This window comes from Staurois parvus, unplaced genomic scaffold, assembly GCF_062004578.1.
Source record: "Staurois parvus isolate SC_StPar_1 unplaced genomic scaffold, SC_StPar_1.0 ptg000066l, whole genome shotgun sequence".
Lineage (NCBI taxonomy): Eukaryota > Metazoa > Chordata > Amphibia > Anura > Ranidae > Staurois > Staurois parvus.
In genome coordinates, this window is record NW_028317862.1 from 10,557,801 (window position 1) to 10,579,541 (window position 21,741).

Here is a 21,741-nt window from a genome sequence, read left to right on the forward strand (position 1 = left end):
AGGTCTGCAGGAGTCAGGTGATCTCTGGTGCAATGCTTTTCAGGCTCAAAAAACAGTATATGCACATTATTTTACCTGCGAGAAAAATGTGCATTTATTATTTTTTTGTTAAAAGGTGAATTTATCCTTTAAATCCTTCTACTATGTGAAGTTCTAGTCTAATAAGGGGACTACCAATGGTTGCTTAAATCTCTTAGCAGGAAGAAGTTAAAATCACCAGTGTAGCGCCAGCCAAACATGTTTTAAAAGTACAACCATTGGACCAACAACAAAGGGGTTAATGAGGATGACAATTTTTGAAACATATTTTTTCAGCATCCTGCAGGCCTTGTTCCTGTGGCCTACCTTCTGTTTGGACTACCAATACCTACCTGCATTCACTCTTGTAAGTCCAGCTAAATACCTCTTCGCTATGTACAGCAAACATTTCCATTGCACATGTGACAGAGTAGTGATCAAATATGCATCAACTAAGTATAAGGAAAGATTTCTGTGCTACAAAAAAGTTCTTAAGGACTGAAGGGAGTTCTGAAATTGATTGGCCTGGGACATACTGCTTGGTAGTGTAAGTAAGGCTACTTTCACTCTGACCCATCGCAAAAACACATAGGTGTTTTTACCACGCTGAGTGTTTTTAAAGGACACATGACTTAAAAAGTGCACCAAAAATGCTTCTTAGATGCGTTTTTCAAGAGTTTTCCATTGATTTCAATGGGAAGAGACGTTTTTGGGGCATTTTTTTTAAACTCACCAAACATGCCCCAAAGCTGCTGTAAGCAGGAGTTTTTACACCGCACCGCAACGCCTCAGTGTGAAAACATACATAGATAAACATTCACATACATAGGGAAGCATTTTTCTTGAGCTTTTCAGGTGCTTTTTTTAAAGCAAAAACTCAGTGTGACAGTAGCCTAATACCTTTAAAAAAGAAAAAAAAGGTAAACACCCAAAGATAGGAGCCCCTGAGTTGAAGCCCTGGTTCACACTGATGCGGTGCGGAATTTGCAGCATTTTCTGTGCGAATTCCACACTACATCAGAATCGCACGCCGTTCATGCGAACCGCTGCGGGTTTGTATGTTAAGTTAACAACACCCCGAAATCGGTCCGCAAAACAAGGTGTGATGTGCAGAATTGGATTGCATAGGTGTGAATACCTATGCGATTTGATTCTAGTGAGGACCAACAAAAGAGTCCTGCACCTTTTTGGTGCGGTGCGATTAGAGCCATACAAAATGTACGCCTCCCATCGAACCGCACACAAATCACATGTGATTTGCACAGGAATGCGGTTCGGTTCCTGTGCGAATCACATGCGATATACTGCACTGCATATATGTAAGGTATTTAGCTTTAAATTGTAAACTCCATGAGCAGGGCCCTCATATTCCTTCTGTACTAAAATGTGTTGTAATTGTACTGTCTCCCTTTTATTGTAAAGCGCTGCGCAAACTGTTGGCACTATATAAATCCTGTATAATAATATGTGAACCCAGGCTTACAATGCACATGCTTGCTTAATTGTTCACTGCATGCCACCTGCTCTGACTTCCATGTGTGTTTTATTATATCAGGGGGAGTAAAGCATCAGGCTGTGCACCTTGGTCTGGATTCACAAACTATTAGGAAAAACCTTACCCCTTATCCTCTGGGAGATCTACGGCATCAGTGGGAGATTCAGCTCACAGGTGTCCATCCAAAACTGAACCACCTTCAATTGTCAGGCCATTTAAAAGATCACTCACAGAAATTTTCTGTGGCTTGACCAAGCTGTGATATTTTGCAAGCATTTGCTAATCAAACAAGACCAGAATTTATGTAGGGTCAGCTGTAAATCCAGAGGCTGATCATTTTTAGATTGGTTAAAGAGACACCCTATTAAAAGAATTGCTTGGTCTTTAATATTTCTGATGCTTTCTTGCAGTGTAATGTGTACTAAACTGATGCACCATGTTAAGCCGGCAACTGCACTCCTCTTTCGTAAATCCTCAACCCCCGGAATACATTAATCGGAATAAGACTGGGCGTCTGACCAATCAACTACAATACTTGGAAAAGGTCGTTTTAAAGGCGATATGGAAGCACAATTTTTCGTGGCCGTTCCAGCAGCCTGTAGATGCTGTAAAGCTGAACCTACCTGTAAGTCAATAATGGAAAATGTTGGCTAAATGCTGTGATTGCATTGTACAGTTATCTATTGTGTCCATGTTGTTTTGCATGGTAGGCGTATTATGAGTTGAACCAATATTCTGCTTTTCAGCTTGCATTGGAGAATAAGGGCCCATTTGCCCCTATGTGCATGTGTGTTGTTGTACATTGAGTGTGAAGGGGCTTCTATCGTTTTCCTATTAAAAGTGTACCAAACTGCAGTGCAACCAGTCACATGGGAAAAACTGGGATTTGTACTTGAAATGTATGTGTTTAAAGTAGAACTAAAGGCATTTTATTTTTTTTTATTTATTTTTTTTGTATAGCTTTGGAGGCGGGGGGGGCAGTGGTTGTAACCCCTGTCAGTCTCTCTTTTGTGATCTGTGTCCAATTTTAGAGATTTAGCTTCACTTGCTGCCCCATAGCCAACCCAGAAAGGAAGAGGAATTCCTTGTTGTCACTGACAGGTGTGTCCCCAGTGGAATGTTTCCTCTCAATTCCTGTTCCGGTGAATGTGGGATTTTCTTTTCTTTCACTGTCGTGAGAGAATGGTAAAAAGGACAAATGGGGTAAATCTCTCATAGGCTAGGTTCACACTTGAGCAGGTGTGGGAATTGTAGTTGTTCCTGCACCCAAATCGTGCTGCGCTGTAGAGACGCATGGGGCTGCCAGTAATTCTTAATGGCACCCCCATGCATCTAAACCCACAGCACATTTGTGGGTGAGGAAACCAGAGGGCTTTTCAACCATGCGATTTCCCTATGGCTGCATTATTTAAATTTAAATTCTCTTTTTTTTTTTTTTTTTTTTTTTTTTTTTTCTTCAGGAAATGCAGGCATAGCAGCCCATTCAAATGAATAGTCTGCCACACCTGTGTAAACCCACTAATGGGAAGATGCAGGCTTTCTAATCCCTTGCCTATACAAAACTTTTTTATTTTTTATTTTTTGCCTTTTATATTTTCTATGTTACCCTAGGTTCACAACTGTGTGCTCCTGCATGCTGCGTTTTGCGTGGGCACAAGATCCCATCCATTTGAAGGGAAGAAGTCTCTGCACTTCTGAAAACGCAGCCCGCACAGGAACCTTGGTTCCCAGTATGGCTGCGTTTTCCAGTGCGGGTGGCGTGCCTATAGAATTAATGGCACCCGCCCACGGGTCCTCATTTTTATGTAGATCTGGAGCCGCACCACCCGCACAGATGTGAACCTAGCGTAAATGGTTCTTTCATATCAGCGGGTGCGTGTTATGTAAGGGTGGTGCAATGCATTGTTACAATGCATCAGTGTATACTCCCTTTTTTTTTTCTTTTTTTTTCTTTTCACAAAATTACACTTCATTCAACTACAGTATATACGTGCTATGTGTTGTCTGTTTTTATGCTTGCACAGACATTTTTAAGCAATGCACACCAAAACATATGTATAGTGTGAACTGGACACAAAAAGCAATTGTTTTCTATGTGTCCTTGCTGGTGTGAATGAATTAATTCTTACCACAAGAAAACAGGACAATGGTACGTTGGTGCTAAGGCCCCAGACATAACCTTGTCTACAAGGATTAGATAACTCACACAATGGTTGAAATGTACAAGTAATATGTTATAATGAAGAACTATCTATACTTTTTCTATATAAAAAGCTTGTGTTACACCTATGAAAGATTAAACTTCCAATCTTAGTAGTTGCGCAAATTTGAAAGACACCAATACATTCCTAATGTATTGAAAATGATTTTAACCGACATTAAATATGAATACAGGGGCGCATGCGCGGCCGGCTCTGATGGTGGACGTGCTTTGAGAGCAGCGCCATCCACCCGCCAGTAACCGAGCGGCTCACACCGGCCCTGGGACTGCACACAGGCTCCACGGCACTGACATACAGTGCCTGCACCTCTTCAGCTATGCCACGGAGGAAAAAAATCTTCCGATCAGCCCGGGAAGCTCACACAATTCTTCCCGGCCGTCGGGCCGAGATCCCAAGATGGCGGCCGTGGCTGCACGCAGGGGGACATCACAAGCGCCCAGCAGGAGGACTACATGACCCAGCAACGCGATTCCAGGCTGCAACACTCTCTCTACCCTGGGGACCCTGGTGAGTTGTCACCCCCCCCCCCCCACTGTCCCCTACATCACTCAGCCCAGTTAAATCCAGGCCACGGCTAGATCAGGACCCCAGTACAGCATCTCAGGCCGCAAACCCTCTCATGCTGCCATGCCTGACTTAGACGCATTCCCTGCGACTGACATGCCCTTGACAGAGATATGCATGAAAAGTATGCTTGCATCATTGCGCCAATCTCTACACAATGATATTTTTGCGTCACTCAACCAACTATCAACTATAGTACAGCAACAAGAACGCAGAATAGGCCACATTGAAAATAACATGGGAGACATAATCTCGGCGCACAACAGCTTGATTGACGCACATGCGGATCACTCAACCGATATTGAGCAAATCAACCTAAAACTAGCCGACTTGGAAGACAGGTCACGCCGCAACAATATTAAGTTCAGAGGCATTCCTGAATCTATCACCAATGGCGACCTATTACCATACATACAGCACTACATCAAAATCCTCCTTCCATCAGTCTCTGACATTGAGATCGCAATTGACCGTGCGCACCGCCTTCCGAAACCCTCCTTCTTACCGGCTACCATCCCTAGAGATGTATTAGCCCCCATTAATTTCTACCATGTAAAAGACAAACTTATGTCGGCGGCCCGGAATCCACCGCCACTGCCGCCATCTCATGCAAATCTCCGCCTATATGCTGATTTATCTAAAGCTACCCTCCTCAACAGAAAAAGAATGATATCCATCACCAAGGCCCTCAGAAACCACGGCATAGCCTACCAATGGGGCTTTCCCACCAAATTAACGGTGCGGCAACATGGTAGGATTTTTACTATTAAAACACTGGAGGCAGGCCTGGATTTACTTAAAACCTGGAATATCCTCCCTGCGGAATCACAAGATCCCGCGCATAGCTCTATGGAAGCAACATAACCCTTACAAGACAAATTTTCTAATGTAACATGCTCACGTTTTCTCCCAGGAGCCACTTCTTAACTTGATATTTCTGGCGTTCGGCCTAGACCCTTTGAAGTTCGTACTACGTGTTATAATAGGCTTGACTCCCTCTGGCGGTCAAGTCCATTCGCATCCCCCAATTTTTTTTTTTTTTTTCTAAGTAGCAATGTTGGCTACTGGTCATATTTGCATTTTTTGCAAATGGTTTTTTACTGTTCTCTCTACCCTTCCATTTCCTTTCCCTTGGCACCACTGGACACCCACTCAAGACCCAAGTGTTAATTACCTGAACTCCTCATGGAAAACCCCCCTCAATGCTCTGATTGAGCGAACGTCCTACCACCCCCACCTGAATACCTATTTTTTTGGAAAACACAACATCATGCACTCCTTCCAAATAACACACCAGATTACGGAAAAACTGGAACCCACGCTTACCAATGCTTAATCTTACATCCTTAAATGTACGTGGCCTAAATTCACCATATAAACGATCGCTACTATCCAAAGAAGCAAGGAAATTACGAGCAGACATACTCTTTATACAGGAAACGCACTTCGCTACCCAAAAGACACCCAAATTATACATTCATCGTTTCTCCCAACTGTTCATGGCAAATAACCCCAAAAAGAAAAATGGAGTGATTACGGCCATTAATGACTCTCTCTCATTCCATGTCCTATCACAGACGTCGGACCCACAAGGCCGCTACCATATATTGGTGTGTAAAATAAACGACAAGACCTATACTTTAGTGAATGTCTATGGCCCGAACTGCAAACAGCTACGTTTCTACCGTAAACTCTACAAAGTCATCTCTCCACTTAAACAAGGGAAACTCATCCTCGGTGGAGACTTCAACATTGTAGGTAACTCAGACATAGACTCATCTTCCATCTTGAAATCCACAAAACCGTCCCTTAACCAATTTCTTCATGACAATGACTTGTATGACATCTGGAGATGTCAGCACGGTTCTGAAAGAGATTATACCTACTACTCTCCCCCACATCTTTCGTACTCACGAATAGACATGTTCATAACGGACAAATGGACATTACAACATGTGACGTCATCCAAAATAGAGACTATAACCTGGTCCGATCATGCCCCAATCCAAATAACATTAAATGATGATCAAAATACGGCGATCCCACCGATTTGGAGACTCAATTCTTCACTTCTAACGTCACCGGACAATCGGAAGCATATTCAGGAAGCTCACAAACTCTTTTTTGATACCAGTGTCACCCCTGATATATCCATCACCACACTTTGGCCGGCTTACAAGGCCTACATGAGAGGTATCCTCATACAATTAAATTCCCGCACTAAGAGACAACGTTCTCAACAAATCGACCAACTCATGACCTCCATTCGCCTAAATGAACGACTCAATAAACAACATCCAACTCCTTCCACAACCGCGACACTAAACGCGGATAGAAATAAATTGCGCACCATTTTACTACACACATACGATGCCAATCTGCAAAGATCGAAAGCTAAATTCTATGCACTCGGTAACAAAGCAAACTCACTTCTTAGCAAGATCATTTAAACAAAAACGACTTAAAACCAAAATACCCATAATTCGACACCCTACTTCGCACGTTCCCCTGACAAATCCCCGAGATATAGCCAATGCCTTCGCGACTTACTATCAGACACTATATAACTTAAAAGATGACACTAATACAACCCAACCAACAACCCAATTAATAGAGCAATTCTTACATAACACTAATCTCCCACACATAACTCCCTCTCAACTCGAATCTATATCCATACCGATTTCTCTTGATGAGGTTGGGAAAATCATACGTACCCTTCCTTTAAACAAATCACCAGGGAATGATGGTTTTACGAATGAATATTACAAAACATTCGCCACCAATCTTAACTCGCACCTATCTGTCCTATATAACCATGTCGCATCCTCCGGGGAATTCCCCCAAGAAATGTTACAGTCCATAATCGCTACCATTCCGAAACCTGGTAAAGACCCCCAACTAGTACAAAATTACAGACCAATTTCGCTTCTTAACACGGATATAAAAATATGTGCTAAGATAATCGCCCTCAGACTACTCCCCTACCTACCGACCTTAATTCACCCAGATCAAATGGGATTTATCCCTGGTAGACAGGCGCCTGACGCCACTAGACGTATCATATCTTTACTACACCACCTTGAATCAGACACCCAACCTTCGCTCCTGCTATCGCTTGATGCAGAAAAAGCATTTGACCGAATACATTGGCAGTTTATGTCGTACACACTCCAAAAATTTGGAATATCTGATTGGATGTTATCCGCTATTCTGTCCCTTTACTCTAAGCCTTCAGCAAGAGTTCTGACCAATGGCACACTATCTCAACCCTTCTACATATCCAACGGAACTAGGCAAGGATGCCCACTATCCCCTATAATTTTTGCCCTACTCATTGAACCACTAGCAACCAACCTTAGGAATGACCCTAATTTCACGGGAATTAAATTCTTAACTTCCGAACACAAGATTAGCCTATTTGCTGATGACATTATCCTAATGGTCACTAACCCGTACAAATCCCTCCAGTCGATAAGAATGCATATACAAAATTACGCATCCATATCTTACTACAAGCTCAATGAGCCCAAATCCTCTATATTGAACTTACACACGCCTGAGAACACCCAAAAACTACTTTCTAAACACTTCCCTTTTACCTGGGAAAAACTTAGCATCCCATATCTGGGAATTAAACTTACGGCAAGGCCAAACCAACTCTATAATACTAATTTTAAACCATTACTTGAATCTATCCCCCAAGAGATTAAAGGATTACGCACCACTACCCTCTCGACCTTAGGTAGAATGGCGACAGTTAAAATGTCCATACTACCCAGGATACTCTACATCTTTCGCACTCTCCCTATCCCAGCCCCTCACACTTTCTTCACGAAACTCCAGGCAATATTGAACAAATTCTTTTGGAACTCGAAAAAGCCAAGATGTGCCACAAACCTTCTAATCCGTCCTCCATCCAGAGGGGGTGCGGGTCTCCCACATGTGAAATCGTACTACCATGCCGCTCTACTTGATCAGCTCTTTTTTTGGAGACAGCCCACAATAAACAAAACCTGGACTATGATGGAAACTTCCCTGTTACTACCGCGCACCTTGTCAGATTTATTGTTCGTACCCCGAGGAGCACACCCGACTAATTTACTCAACCACCCATGCATACAAGCTTCCTTATTAGCTTGGTATGACTTCATTGCCCATAGTCACTTACGCAAAGATAACCTTCAAATTCCCACTCCGCTCACATCCCTACATTTCCTTTCCCCCCATTTAAACCTAACTCTATGGATAAACCATGGAATACTAAATATACAAGACTTGTATACTAAAAATACATTAGATTCATTTCAGACTATTCAAGGGAAATACCAAATCCCGGCTACTGAACATTTCACATATATACGTATAGCCCATATCTTATACAAGGTACCTGTGCCACTTAAAAATACCAGCAACAGCACAATAATTCTTTTCAAAGGACAACTTATCCAAAAAAAGGTATATCAACTTTTTACACACTTCTAGTGGAAGCACAATTTACCACAAACGAATCATCCCTTGCGAACTGGGAGAAAATAATCTCCCAGCCCATTTCTCCCAGTACGTGGGAGAAAACATTCACTACCACTTTCAAGGCTTCAAAGTGCAGCTCACACTGGGAAGCATATCTGAAAATAATTCACCAATGGTACTTAACTCCCGTTAAGCTGTCCTTATTCTATCCTCAGCACTCCCAAAGTTGTTGGAGACATTGTGGTGAACTAGGCTCACTTTTCCACTTAATGTGGGCGTGTAAATCCCTCACCTCCTACTGGAAACAAGTTTTCCGGATAATCTCCTCCATCGCTAAGACGTCAGTTACTCCAAACCCTGCTCTAGCGCTCCTTCATATTGGCATAGATAAAATACCACTGTCTTCACGCATTATTACCATACACATCTTGTCAGCTGCAAAACTCAATATCACCAGGCTGTGGCGATCTATCACCACTCCCTCTTTACACCGCTTAATAACTGACCTTAACGTTCTATGCGAGATGGAGAGAAGAACAGCCCTCCATAATTCTTCGTACCACAAATTTGAGACTTACTGGACTCGCTGGCTACAGAATCCCAACTGCATAATAAAATGATTTTATACTACTCAAATTACACGATTTAGATTATCTAGGTGCCTCACATCCCACCCCCCTCTTTCCCCCCTCTTGTCCTCTCCAATTTTCCTATACAAATACCTACCAAAATCTCAACAAGGTTCACAAAACTAGAGCATACCTCTCATGTAACCAAGACGAGAATTTATTATCTACCCCGGCCGGTTGGCGGGGTACCTCCACTTCACCCTTTTCAATCTAGAATGTATATACCTACAGTGAACCTTATATACCGTTGTTCTTTTTTTTTTTTTTTTTGTTCTCTGTTATGTCGTATGCTGTATGTTTCGAAATATTTCAATAAAAACATTTGAATATAAATATGAATACAATTGCACTGCAGATCAGGGATTCCAAAGCAGCAAAAAATTAAAAGCATATTAGGTTAGTGGAAAAATACACTATGGCATTCCAATTTTTAAAGATCAGAGAGGAAATTCAATAAAGCTACTGCGCCACTTTTCTGGCGTTAACCCCTCTTGTTAACATATTACACCAAATTCATGAAACCTATGCAATACTCTTGACAGCGACTCATGCGCCAATTCGAGTCCTACTTAAATGCGCCACTTTCACATTGTGACACAATGAATGCCCTCAAATTAAAAAAAATATACTGACCGTTCATATCTTATGACAGTGGAGCGAATTAAGACCAACTCTCTTTTAGCATACAGAGAGAGACACTTGGCACTGACAGATTCGGCTATGTTTCTTGCATGCATTCTAGAAGTGGTGCAGTGTGCGCCAAATTCAAATACACGTTCTAGACACATTGTGCACAAGACAATTTTTGCTAAATCTGTCTGCGCCAGCATTTATACATTTCAGGGAATCTGTAATAAGGGAAGCAGAGTTTGCCATTGCTGAAATGCTAGCTGTCTAGGTGTTCTCACTTCAACGATTTGAGTTATTGACCTGATGCACGTATGTGGATACGTATTCCTGGCTTTTCCCTGATTTTCCCAATCTGTGTTTGTTTTATGTCTTTGACTCAAAGTATTATAGCCAAAAACTAGCATTTTCAGTAGGTCGTCAGCAATGGCAGCCTTTGTATCAAACCAGCTGAATTGTTGAAGTTTCCACTCCATAAATGGCAACAATTCAACTTCTCTGCCAAAGAGAGTGGTAATTACAGGAAAGCTCAAATGTCAGAAAACTCTAGTTCAGGGGTCTCAAAACTTTCTGAGCAAAGGGCCGGTTTACTGTCTTACAAACTTTAGGAGGGTTGGAGGACCCAGTGGGAGTAGAAAATTCCCCAGGGTCAGTAGGCGCTAAAAAAAAAAAAAAAGACATAGTGCTTGTAGTTAGCGGAAGGAGGAATAGTGTCCAGTAATTGCCTATCATTGGTGTCTGTGGGAGGTATAGTGCCCCATCACTGCTGTCTGTGGGAGGAATGGTGCCCCATCACTGGTGTCTGTGGGCGGAATGGTGCCCCATCACTGGTGTCTGTGGGAGGAATAGTACTCTGAGGACTGGATAGAAGCAAGCAAAGGGCCAAATTCGGCCCACAGGCTGCAGTTTGGAGACCAATGCTCTAGTTCATGGCTGAATTGGTTGGCATATGTGTGTCCTTGGAAATTTGGTGGTGGACAACGCTGTTGACACAAATGTCTGCACATGTAGCATATAAGTGACTTGGTCTAGTCAACAGTGGCTGCATATTTCAGGTGCCAGAACAATCACTCCTGACACAGCAAATAAATAACCACAGCCACCAGGGGATTAGGTCATTTTCCACTGACACTGGAAGAGGGCACTGCTCTACTCTCTGCCACTGGGCAGATGTGACTCTTCCACACTGACACCGGAGGGGGGGGTGACATTTCTTCATAGGCCATCACTAACACTGGATGGAAGGGAGGACCCATCCACTTGCACTGGGTGGGGGGGACATTGCCCTAAAGACCACCACTGATGCCAGGGGTACTAACACAACTTCTCAATTAAGTTACACCACTGATATCTCGCACATCTCCTTTTACCACCAAAACTGCTGTTCCACAAACCACTCCACTATGTTCACTATGCTATACCATACGTTTCCCAGACTGATCAATACTGTATTGTACATTCATAACACTATAATTATAGAAAGGGATACAATTCCAAATGCCTAAAAATGTTCAGGCACGCTTTTAGTATATTTTATAAGCATTTAAGCTGTTTTTTTGAAAGCAAGGAAGGGGCTAACTAACAACATTGGGTCCATTGTTCTCTTTGCTGGTTTGTGGTCCATATCATTAAAAAAAATATCCAAAAAACTCAAATTTCATCATACCTTTAGGCCAAAATTTATTCTGGTACATGTTTTTGTTAAAAAAAAAAAAAAAATCCCAATAAGTGTATATTGATTGCTTTGTGTGAAAGTTATAGCGTCTCCAACTATGGTATAATGGAATTTATACAGCTTTTACTTTCTGACTGCCGATCACATTTCTTGCGGTGCCAGAATGCCGGGACAGTACAAATGCCCCCCAAATGAACCTTTTTCAGAAAGTAGACACTCTAAGCTATCTGCTGAGAGGCATGTTGAGTCCATGGAAGATTTATTGTTTTTGGAAAATGACAAAGCCATTATTATATAGTGTGTGTGTGTGTGTGTGTGTGTGTGTGTATATATATATATACACACACACACACACACACACACACACACACACACACACACACACACACACACACACACACACACACACACACACACACACAGTCAGGTCCATAAATATTGGGACATCGACACAATTCTAACATTTTTGGCTCTATACACCACCACAATGGATTTGAAATGAAACGAACAAGATGTGCTTTAACTGCAGACTGTCAGCTGTAATTTGAGGGTGTTTACATCCAAATCAAGCCTGACCTGAATCCGACTGAGCATGCATTTCACTTGCTGAAGACAAAACTGAAGGGAAAATGCCCCAAGAACAAGCAGGAACTGAAGACAGTTGCAGTAGAGGCCTGGCAGAGCATCGCCAGGGATGAAACCCAGTGTCTGGTGATGTCTGTGTTCCAGACATCAGGCTGTAATTGACTGCAAAGGTATGCAACCAAGTATTAAAAAGTGAAAGTTTGATTTATGATTATTCTGTCCCATTACTTTTGGTCCCTTAACAAGTGGGAGGCACATATGCAAACTGTTGTAATTCCTACACCGTTCACCTGATTTGGATGTAAATACCCTCAAATTAAAGCTGACAGTCTGCAGTTAAAGCACATCTTGCTCGTTTCATTTCAAATCCATTGTGGTGGTGTATAGAGCCAAAAATGTTAGAATTGTGTCGATGTCCCAGTATTTATGGACCTGACTGTGTGTGTGTGTGTGTGTGTGTGTGTGTGTGTGTGTGTATGTATGTATGTATATATACAGTGGGGATCGAACGTTTGGGCACCCCAGCTAAAAATTTGTATTAATGTGCATAAAGAAGCCAAGGAAAGATGGAAAAATCTCCAAAAGGCATCAAATTACAGATTAGACATTCTTATAATATGTCAACAAAAGTTAGATTTTATTTCCATCATTTACACTTTCAAAATAACAGAAAACAAAAAAATGGCATCTGCAAAAGTTTGGGCACCCTGCAGAATTTATAGCATGCACTGCCCCCTTTGCCAAGCTGAGACCTGCCAGTGTCATGGATTGTTCTCAATCATCATCTGGGAAGACCAGGTGATGTCAATCTCAAAGGTTTTAAATGCCCAGACTCATCTACCTTGCCCCAACAATCAGCACCATGGGTTCTTCTAAGCAGTTGTCTAGAAAACTGAAACTGAAAATAGTTGACTCTCACAAAGCTGGAGAAGGATATAAGAAGATAGCAAAGCATTTTCAGATGTCAATATCCTCTGCTCGGAATGTAATTAAGAAATGGCAGTCATCAGGAACAGTGGAAGTTAAAGCAAGATCTGGAAGACCAAGAAAAATATTAGACAGAACAGCTCGTAGGATTATGAGAAAAACAATTCAAAACCCACGTTTGACTGCACGATCCCTCCAGAAAGATCTGGCAGACACTGGAGTTGTGGTACACTATTCCACTATAAAGAAATACTTGTACAAATATGGTCTTCATGGAAGAGTCATCAGAAGAAAACCTCTTCTACGTCCTCACCACAAAAATCATCATTTGAACTTTGCAAATGAACATATAGACAAGCCTGATGCATTTTGGAAACAAGTTCTGTGGACCGATGAGGTTAAAATTGAACTTTTTGGCCGGAACGAGCAAAGGTACGTTTGGAGAAGGGGCACAGAATTTAATGAAAAGAACCTCTGTCCAACTGTTGAGCATGGGGTTGGATCAATCATGCTTTGGGGTTGTGTTGCAGCCAGTGGCACAGGGAACATCTCCCGAGTAGAAGGAAAAATGGATTCAATAAAATTTCAGCAAATTTTGGATGGTAACATGGTGCCATCTGTGAAAAAGCTGAAGTTAAAGAGAGGATGGCTTCTACAAATGGATAATGATCCTAAACACACCTCGAAATCCACGGGGGATTACATCAAGAGGCGTAAACTGAAGGTTTTGCCATGGCCTTCACAATCTCCTGACCTCAACATAATTGAAAATCTATGGATAGACCTTAAAAGAGCAGTGCGTGACAGACAGCCCAGAAATCTCAAAGAACTGGAAGACTTTTGTAAGGAAGAATGGGCAAAGATACCTCAAACAAGAATTGAAAGACTCTTGGCTGGCTACAAAAAGCGTTTACAAGCTGTGATACTTGCCAAAGGGGGCAGTACAAGATATGAACTCTGCAGGGTGCCCAAACTTTTGCAGATGCCATTTTTTTGTTTTCGGTTATTTTGAAAGTGTAAATGTTGAAAATAAAATCTAACTTTTGTTGACATATTATAAGAATGTCTAATCTGTAATTTGATGCCTTTTTGGAGATTTTTCCATCTTTCCTTGGCTTCTTTATGCACATTAATACAAATTTTTAGCTGGGGTGCCCAAACTTTCGATCCCCACTGTGTGTTTGTGTATATATGTGTATATGTGTATGTATGTGTGTGTATATATATATATATATACATACATACATACATACATACATACATACATACATACACACACACACAGGTGAAACTCGAAAAATGTGAATATCGCGCAAAAGTTCATTTATTTCAGTAATGCAACTTAAAAGGTGAAACTAATATACGAGATAGACTCATTACATGCAAAGCAAGATAGTTCAAGCCGTGATTTGTCATAATTGTGGTGATTATGGCTTACAGCTCATGAAAACCCCAAATTCACAATCTCAGAAAATTAGAATATTACATGCAATCAATAAAACAAGGATTGTACATAGAACAATATCGGACCTCTGGAAAGTATAAGCATGCATATGTACTCAGTACTTGGTTTGGGCCCCTTTGGCAGCAATTACTGCCTCAATGTGGCGTGGCATGGAAGCTATCAGCCTGTGGTACTGCTGAGGTGTTATGGAAGACCAGATGCTTCTGCAAAAGATGCTCTCATCAGAAAAGAGGATTTTGGACCACTGAGCAACAGACCAGGTCTGTTTTTCTTTAGCCCAGGTAAGACGCTTCTGACGTTGTTTGTTGTTCAGGAGCGGCTTGACAAGAGGAATACGACATTTGAAGCCCATGTCCAGGATCCGTCTGTGTGTAGTGGCTCTTGATGCAATGACTCCAGCCTCAGTCCACTCCTTGTGAAAGTCCCCAACACTTTTGAATGGCCTTTTCCTGACAATCCTCTCCAGGCTGCGGTCATCCCTGCTGCTTGTGCACCTTTTTCTTCCACATAACTTTTCTATTAATGTGCTTTGATACAGCACTTTGGGAACATCCAACTTCTTTTGCAATTACCTTTTGAGGCTTTTCCTCCTTATGGAGGGTGTCAATGATGGTTTTCTGCACAACTGTCAGGTCAGCTGTCTTTCCCATGATTGTGATTCCTACTGAACCAGTACTGAGACCATTTAAAGGCTCAGGAACCCTTTGCAGGTGTTTATGCCTTAATTAGCTGATTCGAGTGGGACACTTTGAGCCGAGAATATTGTACCTTTTCACAATATTCTCATTTTCTGAGATTGTGGATTTGGGGTTTTCATGAGCTGTAAGCCATAATCGTCACAATTATGACAAATCACGGTTTGAACTATCTCATATATTAGTTTCACCTTTAGGTTGCATTACTGAAATAAATGAACTTTTGCACGGTATTCTAATTTTTCGCATTGTGTGGTGTGTGTATGAGAGATAGAGAGACATATAATTTTATTTTTTTTTTTTAAACAGTTGTCACTTAAATGATATATTACTCACACAAGCCATGGGTATATGTGGAATTGCACCCAAAAATACATTCTGCTCCTTCTAATGAGTATGAGGATATCACATGTGTGAGACTTTTTGGGAGCCTAGCCACATACAGGAGCCTGAAATCCAATGACCACTTTGAAAGCCTGAAGGTGCATACCTTCCTTACTACCTATCACAGTTGTGAAGGCCCTGAAATGCCAGGATAGCTTTTTTTTTTTTTTTTTTTTTTTTTTTTTTAATCACTTTTGATGCTATCACAGGGAATGCAAATATCCTCTATAACTTCAATGGCCATTTTCATATTCTTTTTTCAGAAATCTGAGTTCTATCCAGGGGCGGACTGACAACGTATGGGGCCCCCGGGCAATAGGGGATCATGAGGCCCCTGTGTCCTTGCCCAAACTCAAAAAAGCCTATGAAAAAGGTACCAGGGGCATCTCATGGGGCCCCCCACTGACCCCGGGCCCTTGGGCAGTGCCCAACTTTCCAAATGGTCAGTCCGCCCTTGGTTCATATTTCATATGTTCTTTTTTTCAGAAATCTGGGTTCTATCCGACTCTAGATATCTCCTCCTGCCCTTACATTATCTAATCTCGCCAAGATCGGTGTGATCAGATGCTTTCCCAATTTACAAATGGCGCTGTTTATATCCTGCGAAACTGAAGTGGTGAAATGCTCATAGCTTCTAATTTCTTAGACTATATAGATGATTGGCACCATTCCAGTCTCCAATCAGCTGACAGAAACACCGGCTGCATTCTCAGGTTCCCCTGATGGCACAGGACTGTCTGAGAAGGTTGTGGAAGGCGGCTGGGGAGGGGGGGGGGGTTCTTTTTCTCCCGCTGCTTGTAAAAGCAGTCCTGCAGCTAATTGGCTACTAGGATTGCTTTTACATGAAAGCAGATCACAGGTTGAAAAAAAAGATACTACGATGATGCCTGCAGCTGCTTGTTGAGTGTAGATGCTTTTCTTCTGCTTTTTTCTTTTTTTGTCCAGCCCATGGGCTGAATGGGAAAAAAAAACAAAAAACCTACAGATTCCTCTATTCACATCGTTTGATGTGGATGAAGAAATCTCTGCCCAATTTTTTTTTTTTTTTTTTTTTTTTTTAAATCTATACCAAACCATAGGGGCCATCCACCCAAGGCCCCCATGCTTCGGAATATATTCTCGGTTTTCTTTTGGGTTTTTTTAACTGTGGATTAATAATCTCATCCAACAGCGCTGCTCACATTGACTTGTGTATATTCTGAGAGCAAGTTCCTGTTGCTGTCAAAATGAAAAGGTCAGTGCTGCAGCTGAATGGCTTTCCTGCAAAGAACTCAGCAATGGTTAACAATAAAACCGTAAAATCATAACAGTAGAACAGTAACAATGACGACAAAAAAAACAACTATTGTTGGTTTTACATTTTTTTTTTTTTTTTTTTTTCTTTAACTTTGAACTTAAACCAGATTGTAGGGTCTCTCAAAATGCGATAGCCAGTTTCCTGACTACCTAACATCTTTCGAGACCCTGTGCGAATATGTGCCCTGAACTGTGCCGTGCTGTACCCCATACGAATACTCCACTCGTGTGTTAGCAAAGGAAGCAGAGACCAAGTTGGCCAGGACAGGAGGGACAAAAAAAGCAGATGTCACGCCGAATTCCATGTCTGCTACAGACATGACATCTTTATTGGGGTGTCCTTTGGGTTGGGGTACCAGGAATGGTATCGGGAAAATGCCTCTCATGCAACCGGCTAACTGCATCTGTGTTGGGGGTTTGGGCCACAGCACCTTCTGGATACAAAAAGAGCCGTGATGATCTCTTCCTGGCATTTTAGGAAGGATCCACTTCATCCAGTTGCATTGTAAAGCAAAAAAGCATTATATAGAGCCAATTGACATAAACAGACACTTGTTTGTACCAGCTTCTGTCTTTTTGGGAAACTAAGTACTTCTTCATCTGGTCGTTGAAGTCCACCCCTCCCATGTTAATGTTATAGTCATGGACACAGAGGGGCTTCTCAACACCAGCTGACGTGGAAATTTGGATGGTCGTGTCTGCATAAATGGAGGACAGGTCTAAAACATCCATTTTGTCCTTCCACTTCACTGCAGCAATTCCTCCTTTCTCAAGCAGGCTTTTTCCCCCTTTCTAAGACTGGTATTTACAAGCCGTTTTAGGTCGAATTGGCGATTAGGTCGCACAGTGCCACGTGTGCCAATTCCAAGATTGTACAAATGTCTAAATAGTGGCACGCTTGAATAAAAATTGTCAACGTATAAGTGGTACCCCATATGGAAAAAGGATGACACCAAGTCCCAAACTATCTTGCCACTGCTCCCCATGTAGTCTGGGCATCCGGGGTGCTCCACGTGATTATCTTTTTCCCTCGTAAATTCGAAACTTTTATGTATCGCCTGTTGCCCTCTCACAGGTCTTATACATCTTGACCCCATATCTGGCATGCTTGCTGGGGAAAAATTGCTTGAATGCAAGGCAGACAGAAAAATTAATGAAGGACTCCTCAACGCAGACGTTTTGCTGGGGAGTATTATAGACATCTGCAAATTTTTGTTAAGGTGATTTGAGGGGCCGAATTTTGTGGAACCAGTCAAATTCAGGGTCACCCTGAGGGCGACAGTGTATTGTTAAAATACGTAAAAACGCATTATACTCTCATATCTCTGCCTTGCCATGGCAGCAGAGAACACGGGCACATGATGAATCGGGTCTGAGGACCAATACAACTGCAATATTTTTTTTTTTTTCCCCATCTGAATTCAGGGTTGGGCAGTGAATGGAGGAAGAACAGGTGCTGCAGAATTTGTGGGCTGCCAATCGGGATTTGCAAGCACATCTGAAAGGATACTAGGGGCTCTACGGGCCTGTGTACAAATTCTTTGTGGCTGGGGGACACTACTTGTGCTTGCCACTGCACCAGCTTGTACTGCACTTATGGGACTCGCCACATCACCAAGTGCTACTGCAGTGCTGGTATGTGAAAGACCAGGATGTACTAGGTCGCTGGTGCTCGCCAGCTCACCAAAAGGTAGAGCGGTACTAGTACTGGCACTCTGCTGCATATGAGAGTCATCATGTGATTGTAACATCTCAGCAACCTGGGAACGGGGTCGGGTACGCCTGATCTTAGCAGGGACCTCTTCTCCATCGTCTGAGCTATCTGTCAGGGTGCCACTGCTGTCTGCAGGTTCGTATTCTGAGGCTGATTTGTGTCATCCCTTTCACTCTCACCAGACGTGCTCAGAATCCTGTAGGTTTTTCACTAAAATACCTTTCCGTTGACATTTTGGCCATTTAAATTTATTGGTACCTAGTGCGTCTCAAGGGAAAAAGAGCACCTGACGGTCAGGGACTGCTTAAACTGCTACAAAAAAATTTACCGGCAAGTGCTAGCAGAGATCAGGCCTGATTCTGCGAACACTGTGGTTTTGTGTGCAATTTTATCAAGTGACAATGACCTACTGACACTGCACTTGCTGGGGGAGAGGGGGATAAGTGTAGGGACTAAATGCAAGTGCTGGCAGGTGCCGGGGCTGATCCTACTATCGCTGTGTTTTTGGGGACACTATACTAATGTAAACTCTGGTATAGTGCTGATCTGATCAAAGATATTGATCTGTTCAGACACAATACTAGCAATGGAAGTTTGTGTATGAGCGTGTTCCTGGCAATCAAGGGGTTAAATCTGATTACTGGTGTACTGACAGGCAATCCGACACTATCTGGGAGGGACGTTAACGCTATCTGAAGTCGCCGACAACACTAATACAGTAATCGGCAAAAAATCTGTACACTGTACTAATTAAACTGGTGACAGGGCAGTGAAGGGGTTAACTGGGGGGCGATCAAGGGGTTATATGTGTCCTAAATGTTCTAACTGTGCAAGTGTGTGCGGTTTTTTTTACTCACGGTGTCTTGATTCTTCTCTCTCTGGGATGGAATGTGCTCCGAGAGAGATGTCATCACTTCCTGTACCTGTAAACACAGGTACAGGAAGACCCCTGATAGGATAGGGATCGATCATCCAATTTAAGCGGAACATCACTGGCCTAAATTGGATGATTGGTCCCTTGGGGATCAAATCACGGCACCTGCGGGTCGGTGGGGGCAAGAATCGCCCCCACCGGTCTGCAAATGCCGCAGGAGCTTGAATCGCGTGTGTGTATATATACGTGATTTTAAGCACCCGTGCCGCCCTGTAGCAGTATTTCTGCTATAGGGCAGTCGGGAAGCGGTTAATAGCACTCGTAATTCCATCCATATTACTGTCTTTTTAACATGGTAAATGTAACCTGATACCTGTGCAGCATAGGCGTCGGCTTACTGTCACCATGTTAATATGAACTGGCAGTTTATATGAGCCGCAACCACTAACCATGTGTTTGGCTCATGTTTGTGGTGTGGCCCCACTGACCTGAATGGCCAAATTTGGCACAGCCGTGACAAGCCATCACAACCATGGCATGTGAGCAGACTCATACCAAATGTATTTTAGACTTTAGACCACCCCCTGACCACCAGTGAGGCCAAAAGGGAAATTATCTGTCCGAAAGCAATGATCCCATAAAGACCAGTAGATGACCCTTGCTCTCTGTGAGTTACCCACTCATGAGCCCTGCACTCTGTACATCACATGCACCTGACACCCGCACGTATGCCTGCTATACATAGGCTTAAGTTTTAAGGCCCTCTCACGGTAACACAATTTTGTCACACCCATGGGTCACCTCATTCTCTTCTGGGTGCCCAGAAGGGGGCCGTGCCAGATATGATGTACAGGGCCCCATTATTTCTAATGGCAGCCCTGACAATGGCGCTCAGACTGGTGGAGTTAGGGGTAGAAATGGCAGACAATCGGGTGTGGTGCATGCAATTGTGTTGACAAGCAACATGATAGTAGGAGGAGAGAGAACCTTATTAATCCTGCTGCTCCATCACTTTCCAGACAATAGCCAAGAGGTGGACACCACCATATTTCTTCTACAGTCAAAAACTGTAACAAAATATGGTGGTATGTGTTTGGCTAAGCTGTGACAGGAAAAGTAATCTTTTGGTAGGTACTGAATTTACTTTTTTTTTTTTTTTTTTTTTTTTTTCCCCACGTAACTTTCTGTAGCCTCTAGTTAGTTAATGGAGTTCTTTCAGTCAGATTCCAAGAATTGGAGATCGGGCATTACTTGTAATTTCTTTTCCAAGAAACTAATCCCCTTTTTAATGTGTTTAAAGCTAAAGTGTATGTAAACCTTATTAGTGAGATTTTATTAAAGTGGAACTAAATTGCCTATCCTTTTAAAGCGATACTGAACCTAAAAACATTTTATCTTAATGCATTGCTTGCTAGGAAGGCTGATGTTCAAGGTGGAACCTGGTCCAGGGCCTCCTCTTTTGTCACTCACGCTGTTCCAAACAGAGGGGGGGGGGGTGTCTGAGGCACAGGTCATGACCATTATGGACAGTATAGTGCAGACCCCATCCCAGTTGACCCAGGCCCAAGCCATAATTCAACAATCTTTTTGTGAAGTCCAAAAGGCCATGGACAGGTTATGGTGGCTCACACTGCTATGCAGAACATTTCACAGATTGGGCAGGCGGTGTTGGCCATATCACCTTGAAGAGGGGAATCCAGTCCATGGTACCCCAGACGTTTCCAGTGTGGAGAGCTAGGACACTTTTAGGCTCAATGCCCGCAGACAGAGAGAGCAGCCAACTTGACAGCTGAAGTGATTCAGGTCTTAAAAAGGTTATTTTTCCGAAAGATGGCGGAAAACTACAGAGGACCTCAGTGAAGAAGCCAGCTGAGGGCCCAAAGAACATTCAGAGCTCTAACTCCCAAGGAACACAAACTCTAGAGACCCAAACCACACAGACTCCTGTTAGCTGTCCCCCAAGGCCAAGACAGCCCCTAACTCCGCTGACTGGGACTCTAGTGTGGAAAATCAATGCACACTACTCCCAGAAGGTGGAAAAGTCAACACTCTTCAAGTGAGCGACCAAACTTGGGAAAGCTTGCATCAGAAGTGCCAA

General features: G+C 42.7%; 1 protein-coding gene across 1 annotated transcript in view; it reads left to right on the forward strand.

Annotated features, from left to right (window-relative positions):
- Positions 1 to 1,949: 1,949 nt before the first annotated feature.
- The window catches only part of BRDT (bromodomain testis associated), a 169,299-nt gene continuing 149,507 nt past the window's right edge, over positions 1,950 to 21,741 (forward strand). The window contains exon 1 of the mRNA XM_089668933.1: positions 1,950 to 2,138. Within this exon, the coding sequence (XP_089525059.1) occupies positions 1,950 to 2,138 (189 nt within the window). The remainder of the gene's footprint in view (positions 2,139 to 21,741) is intronic.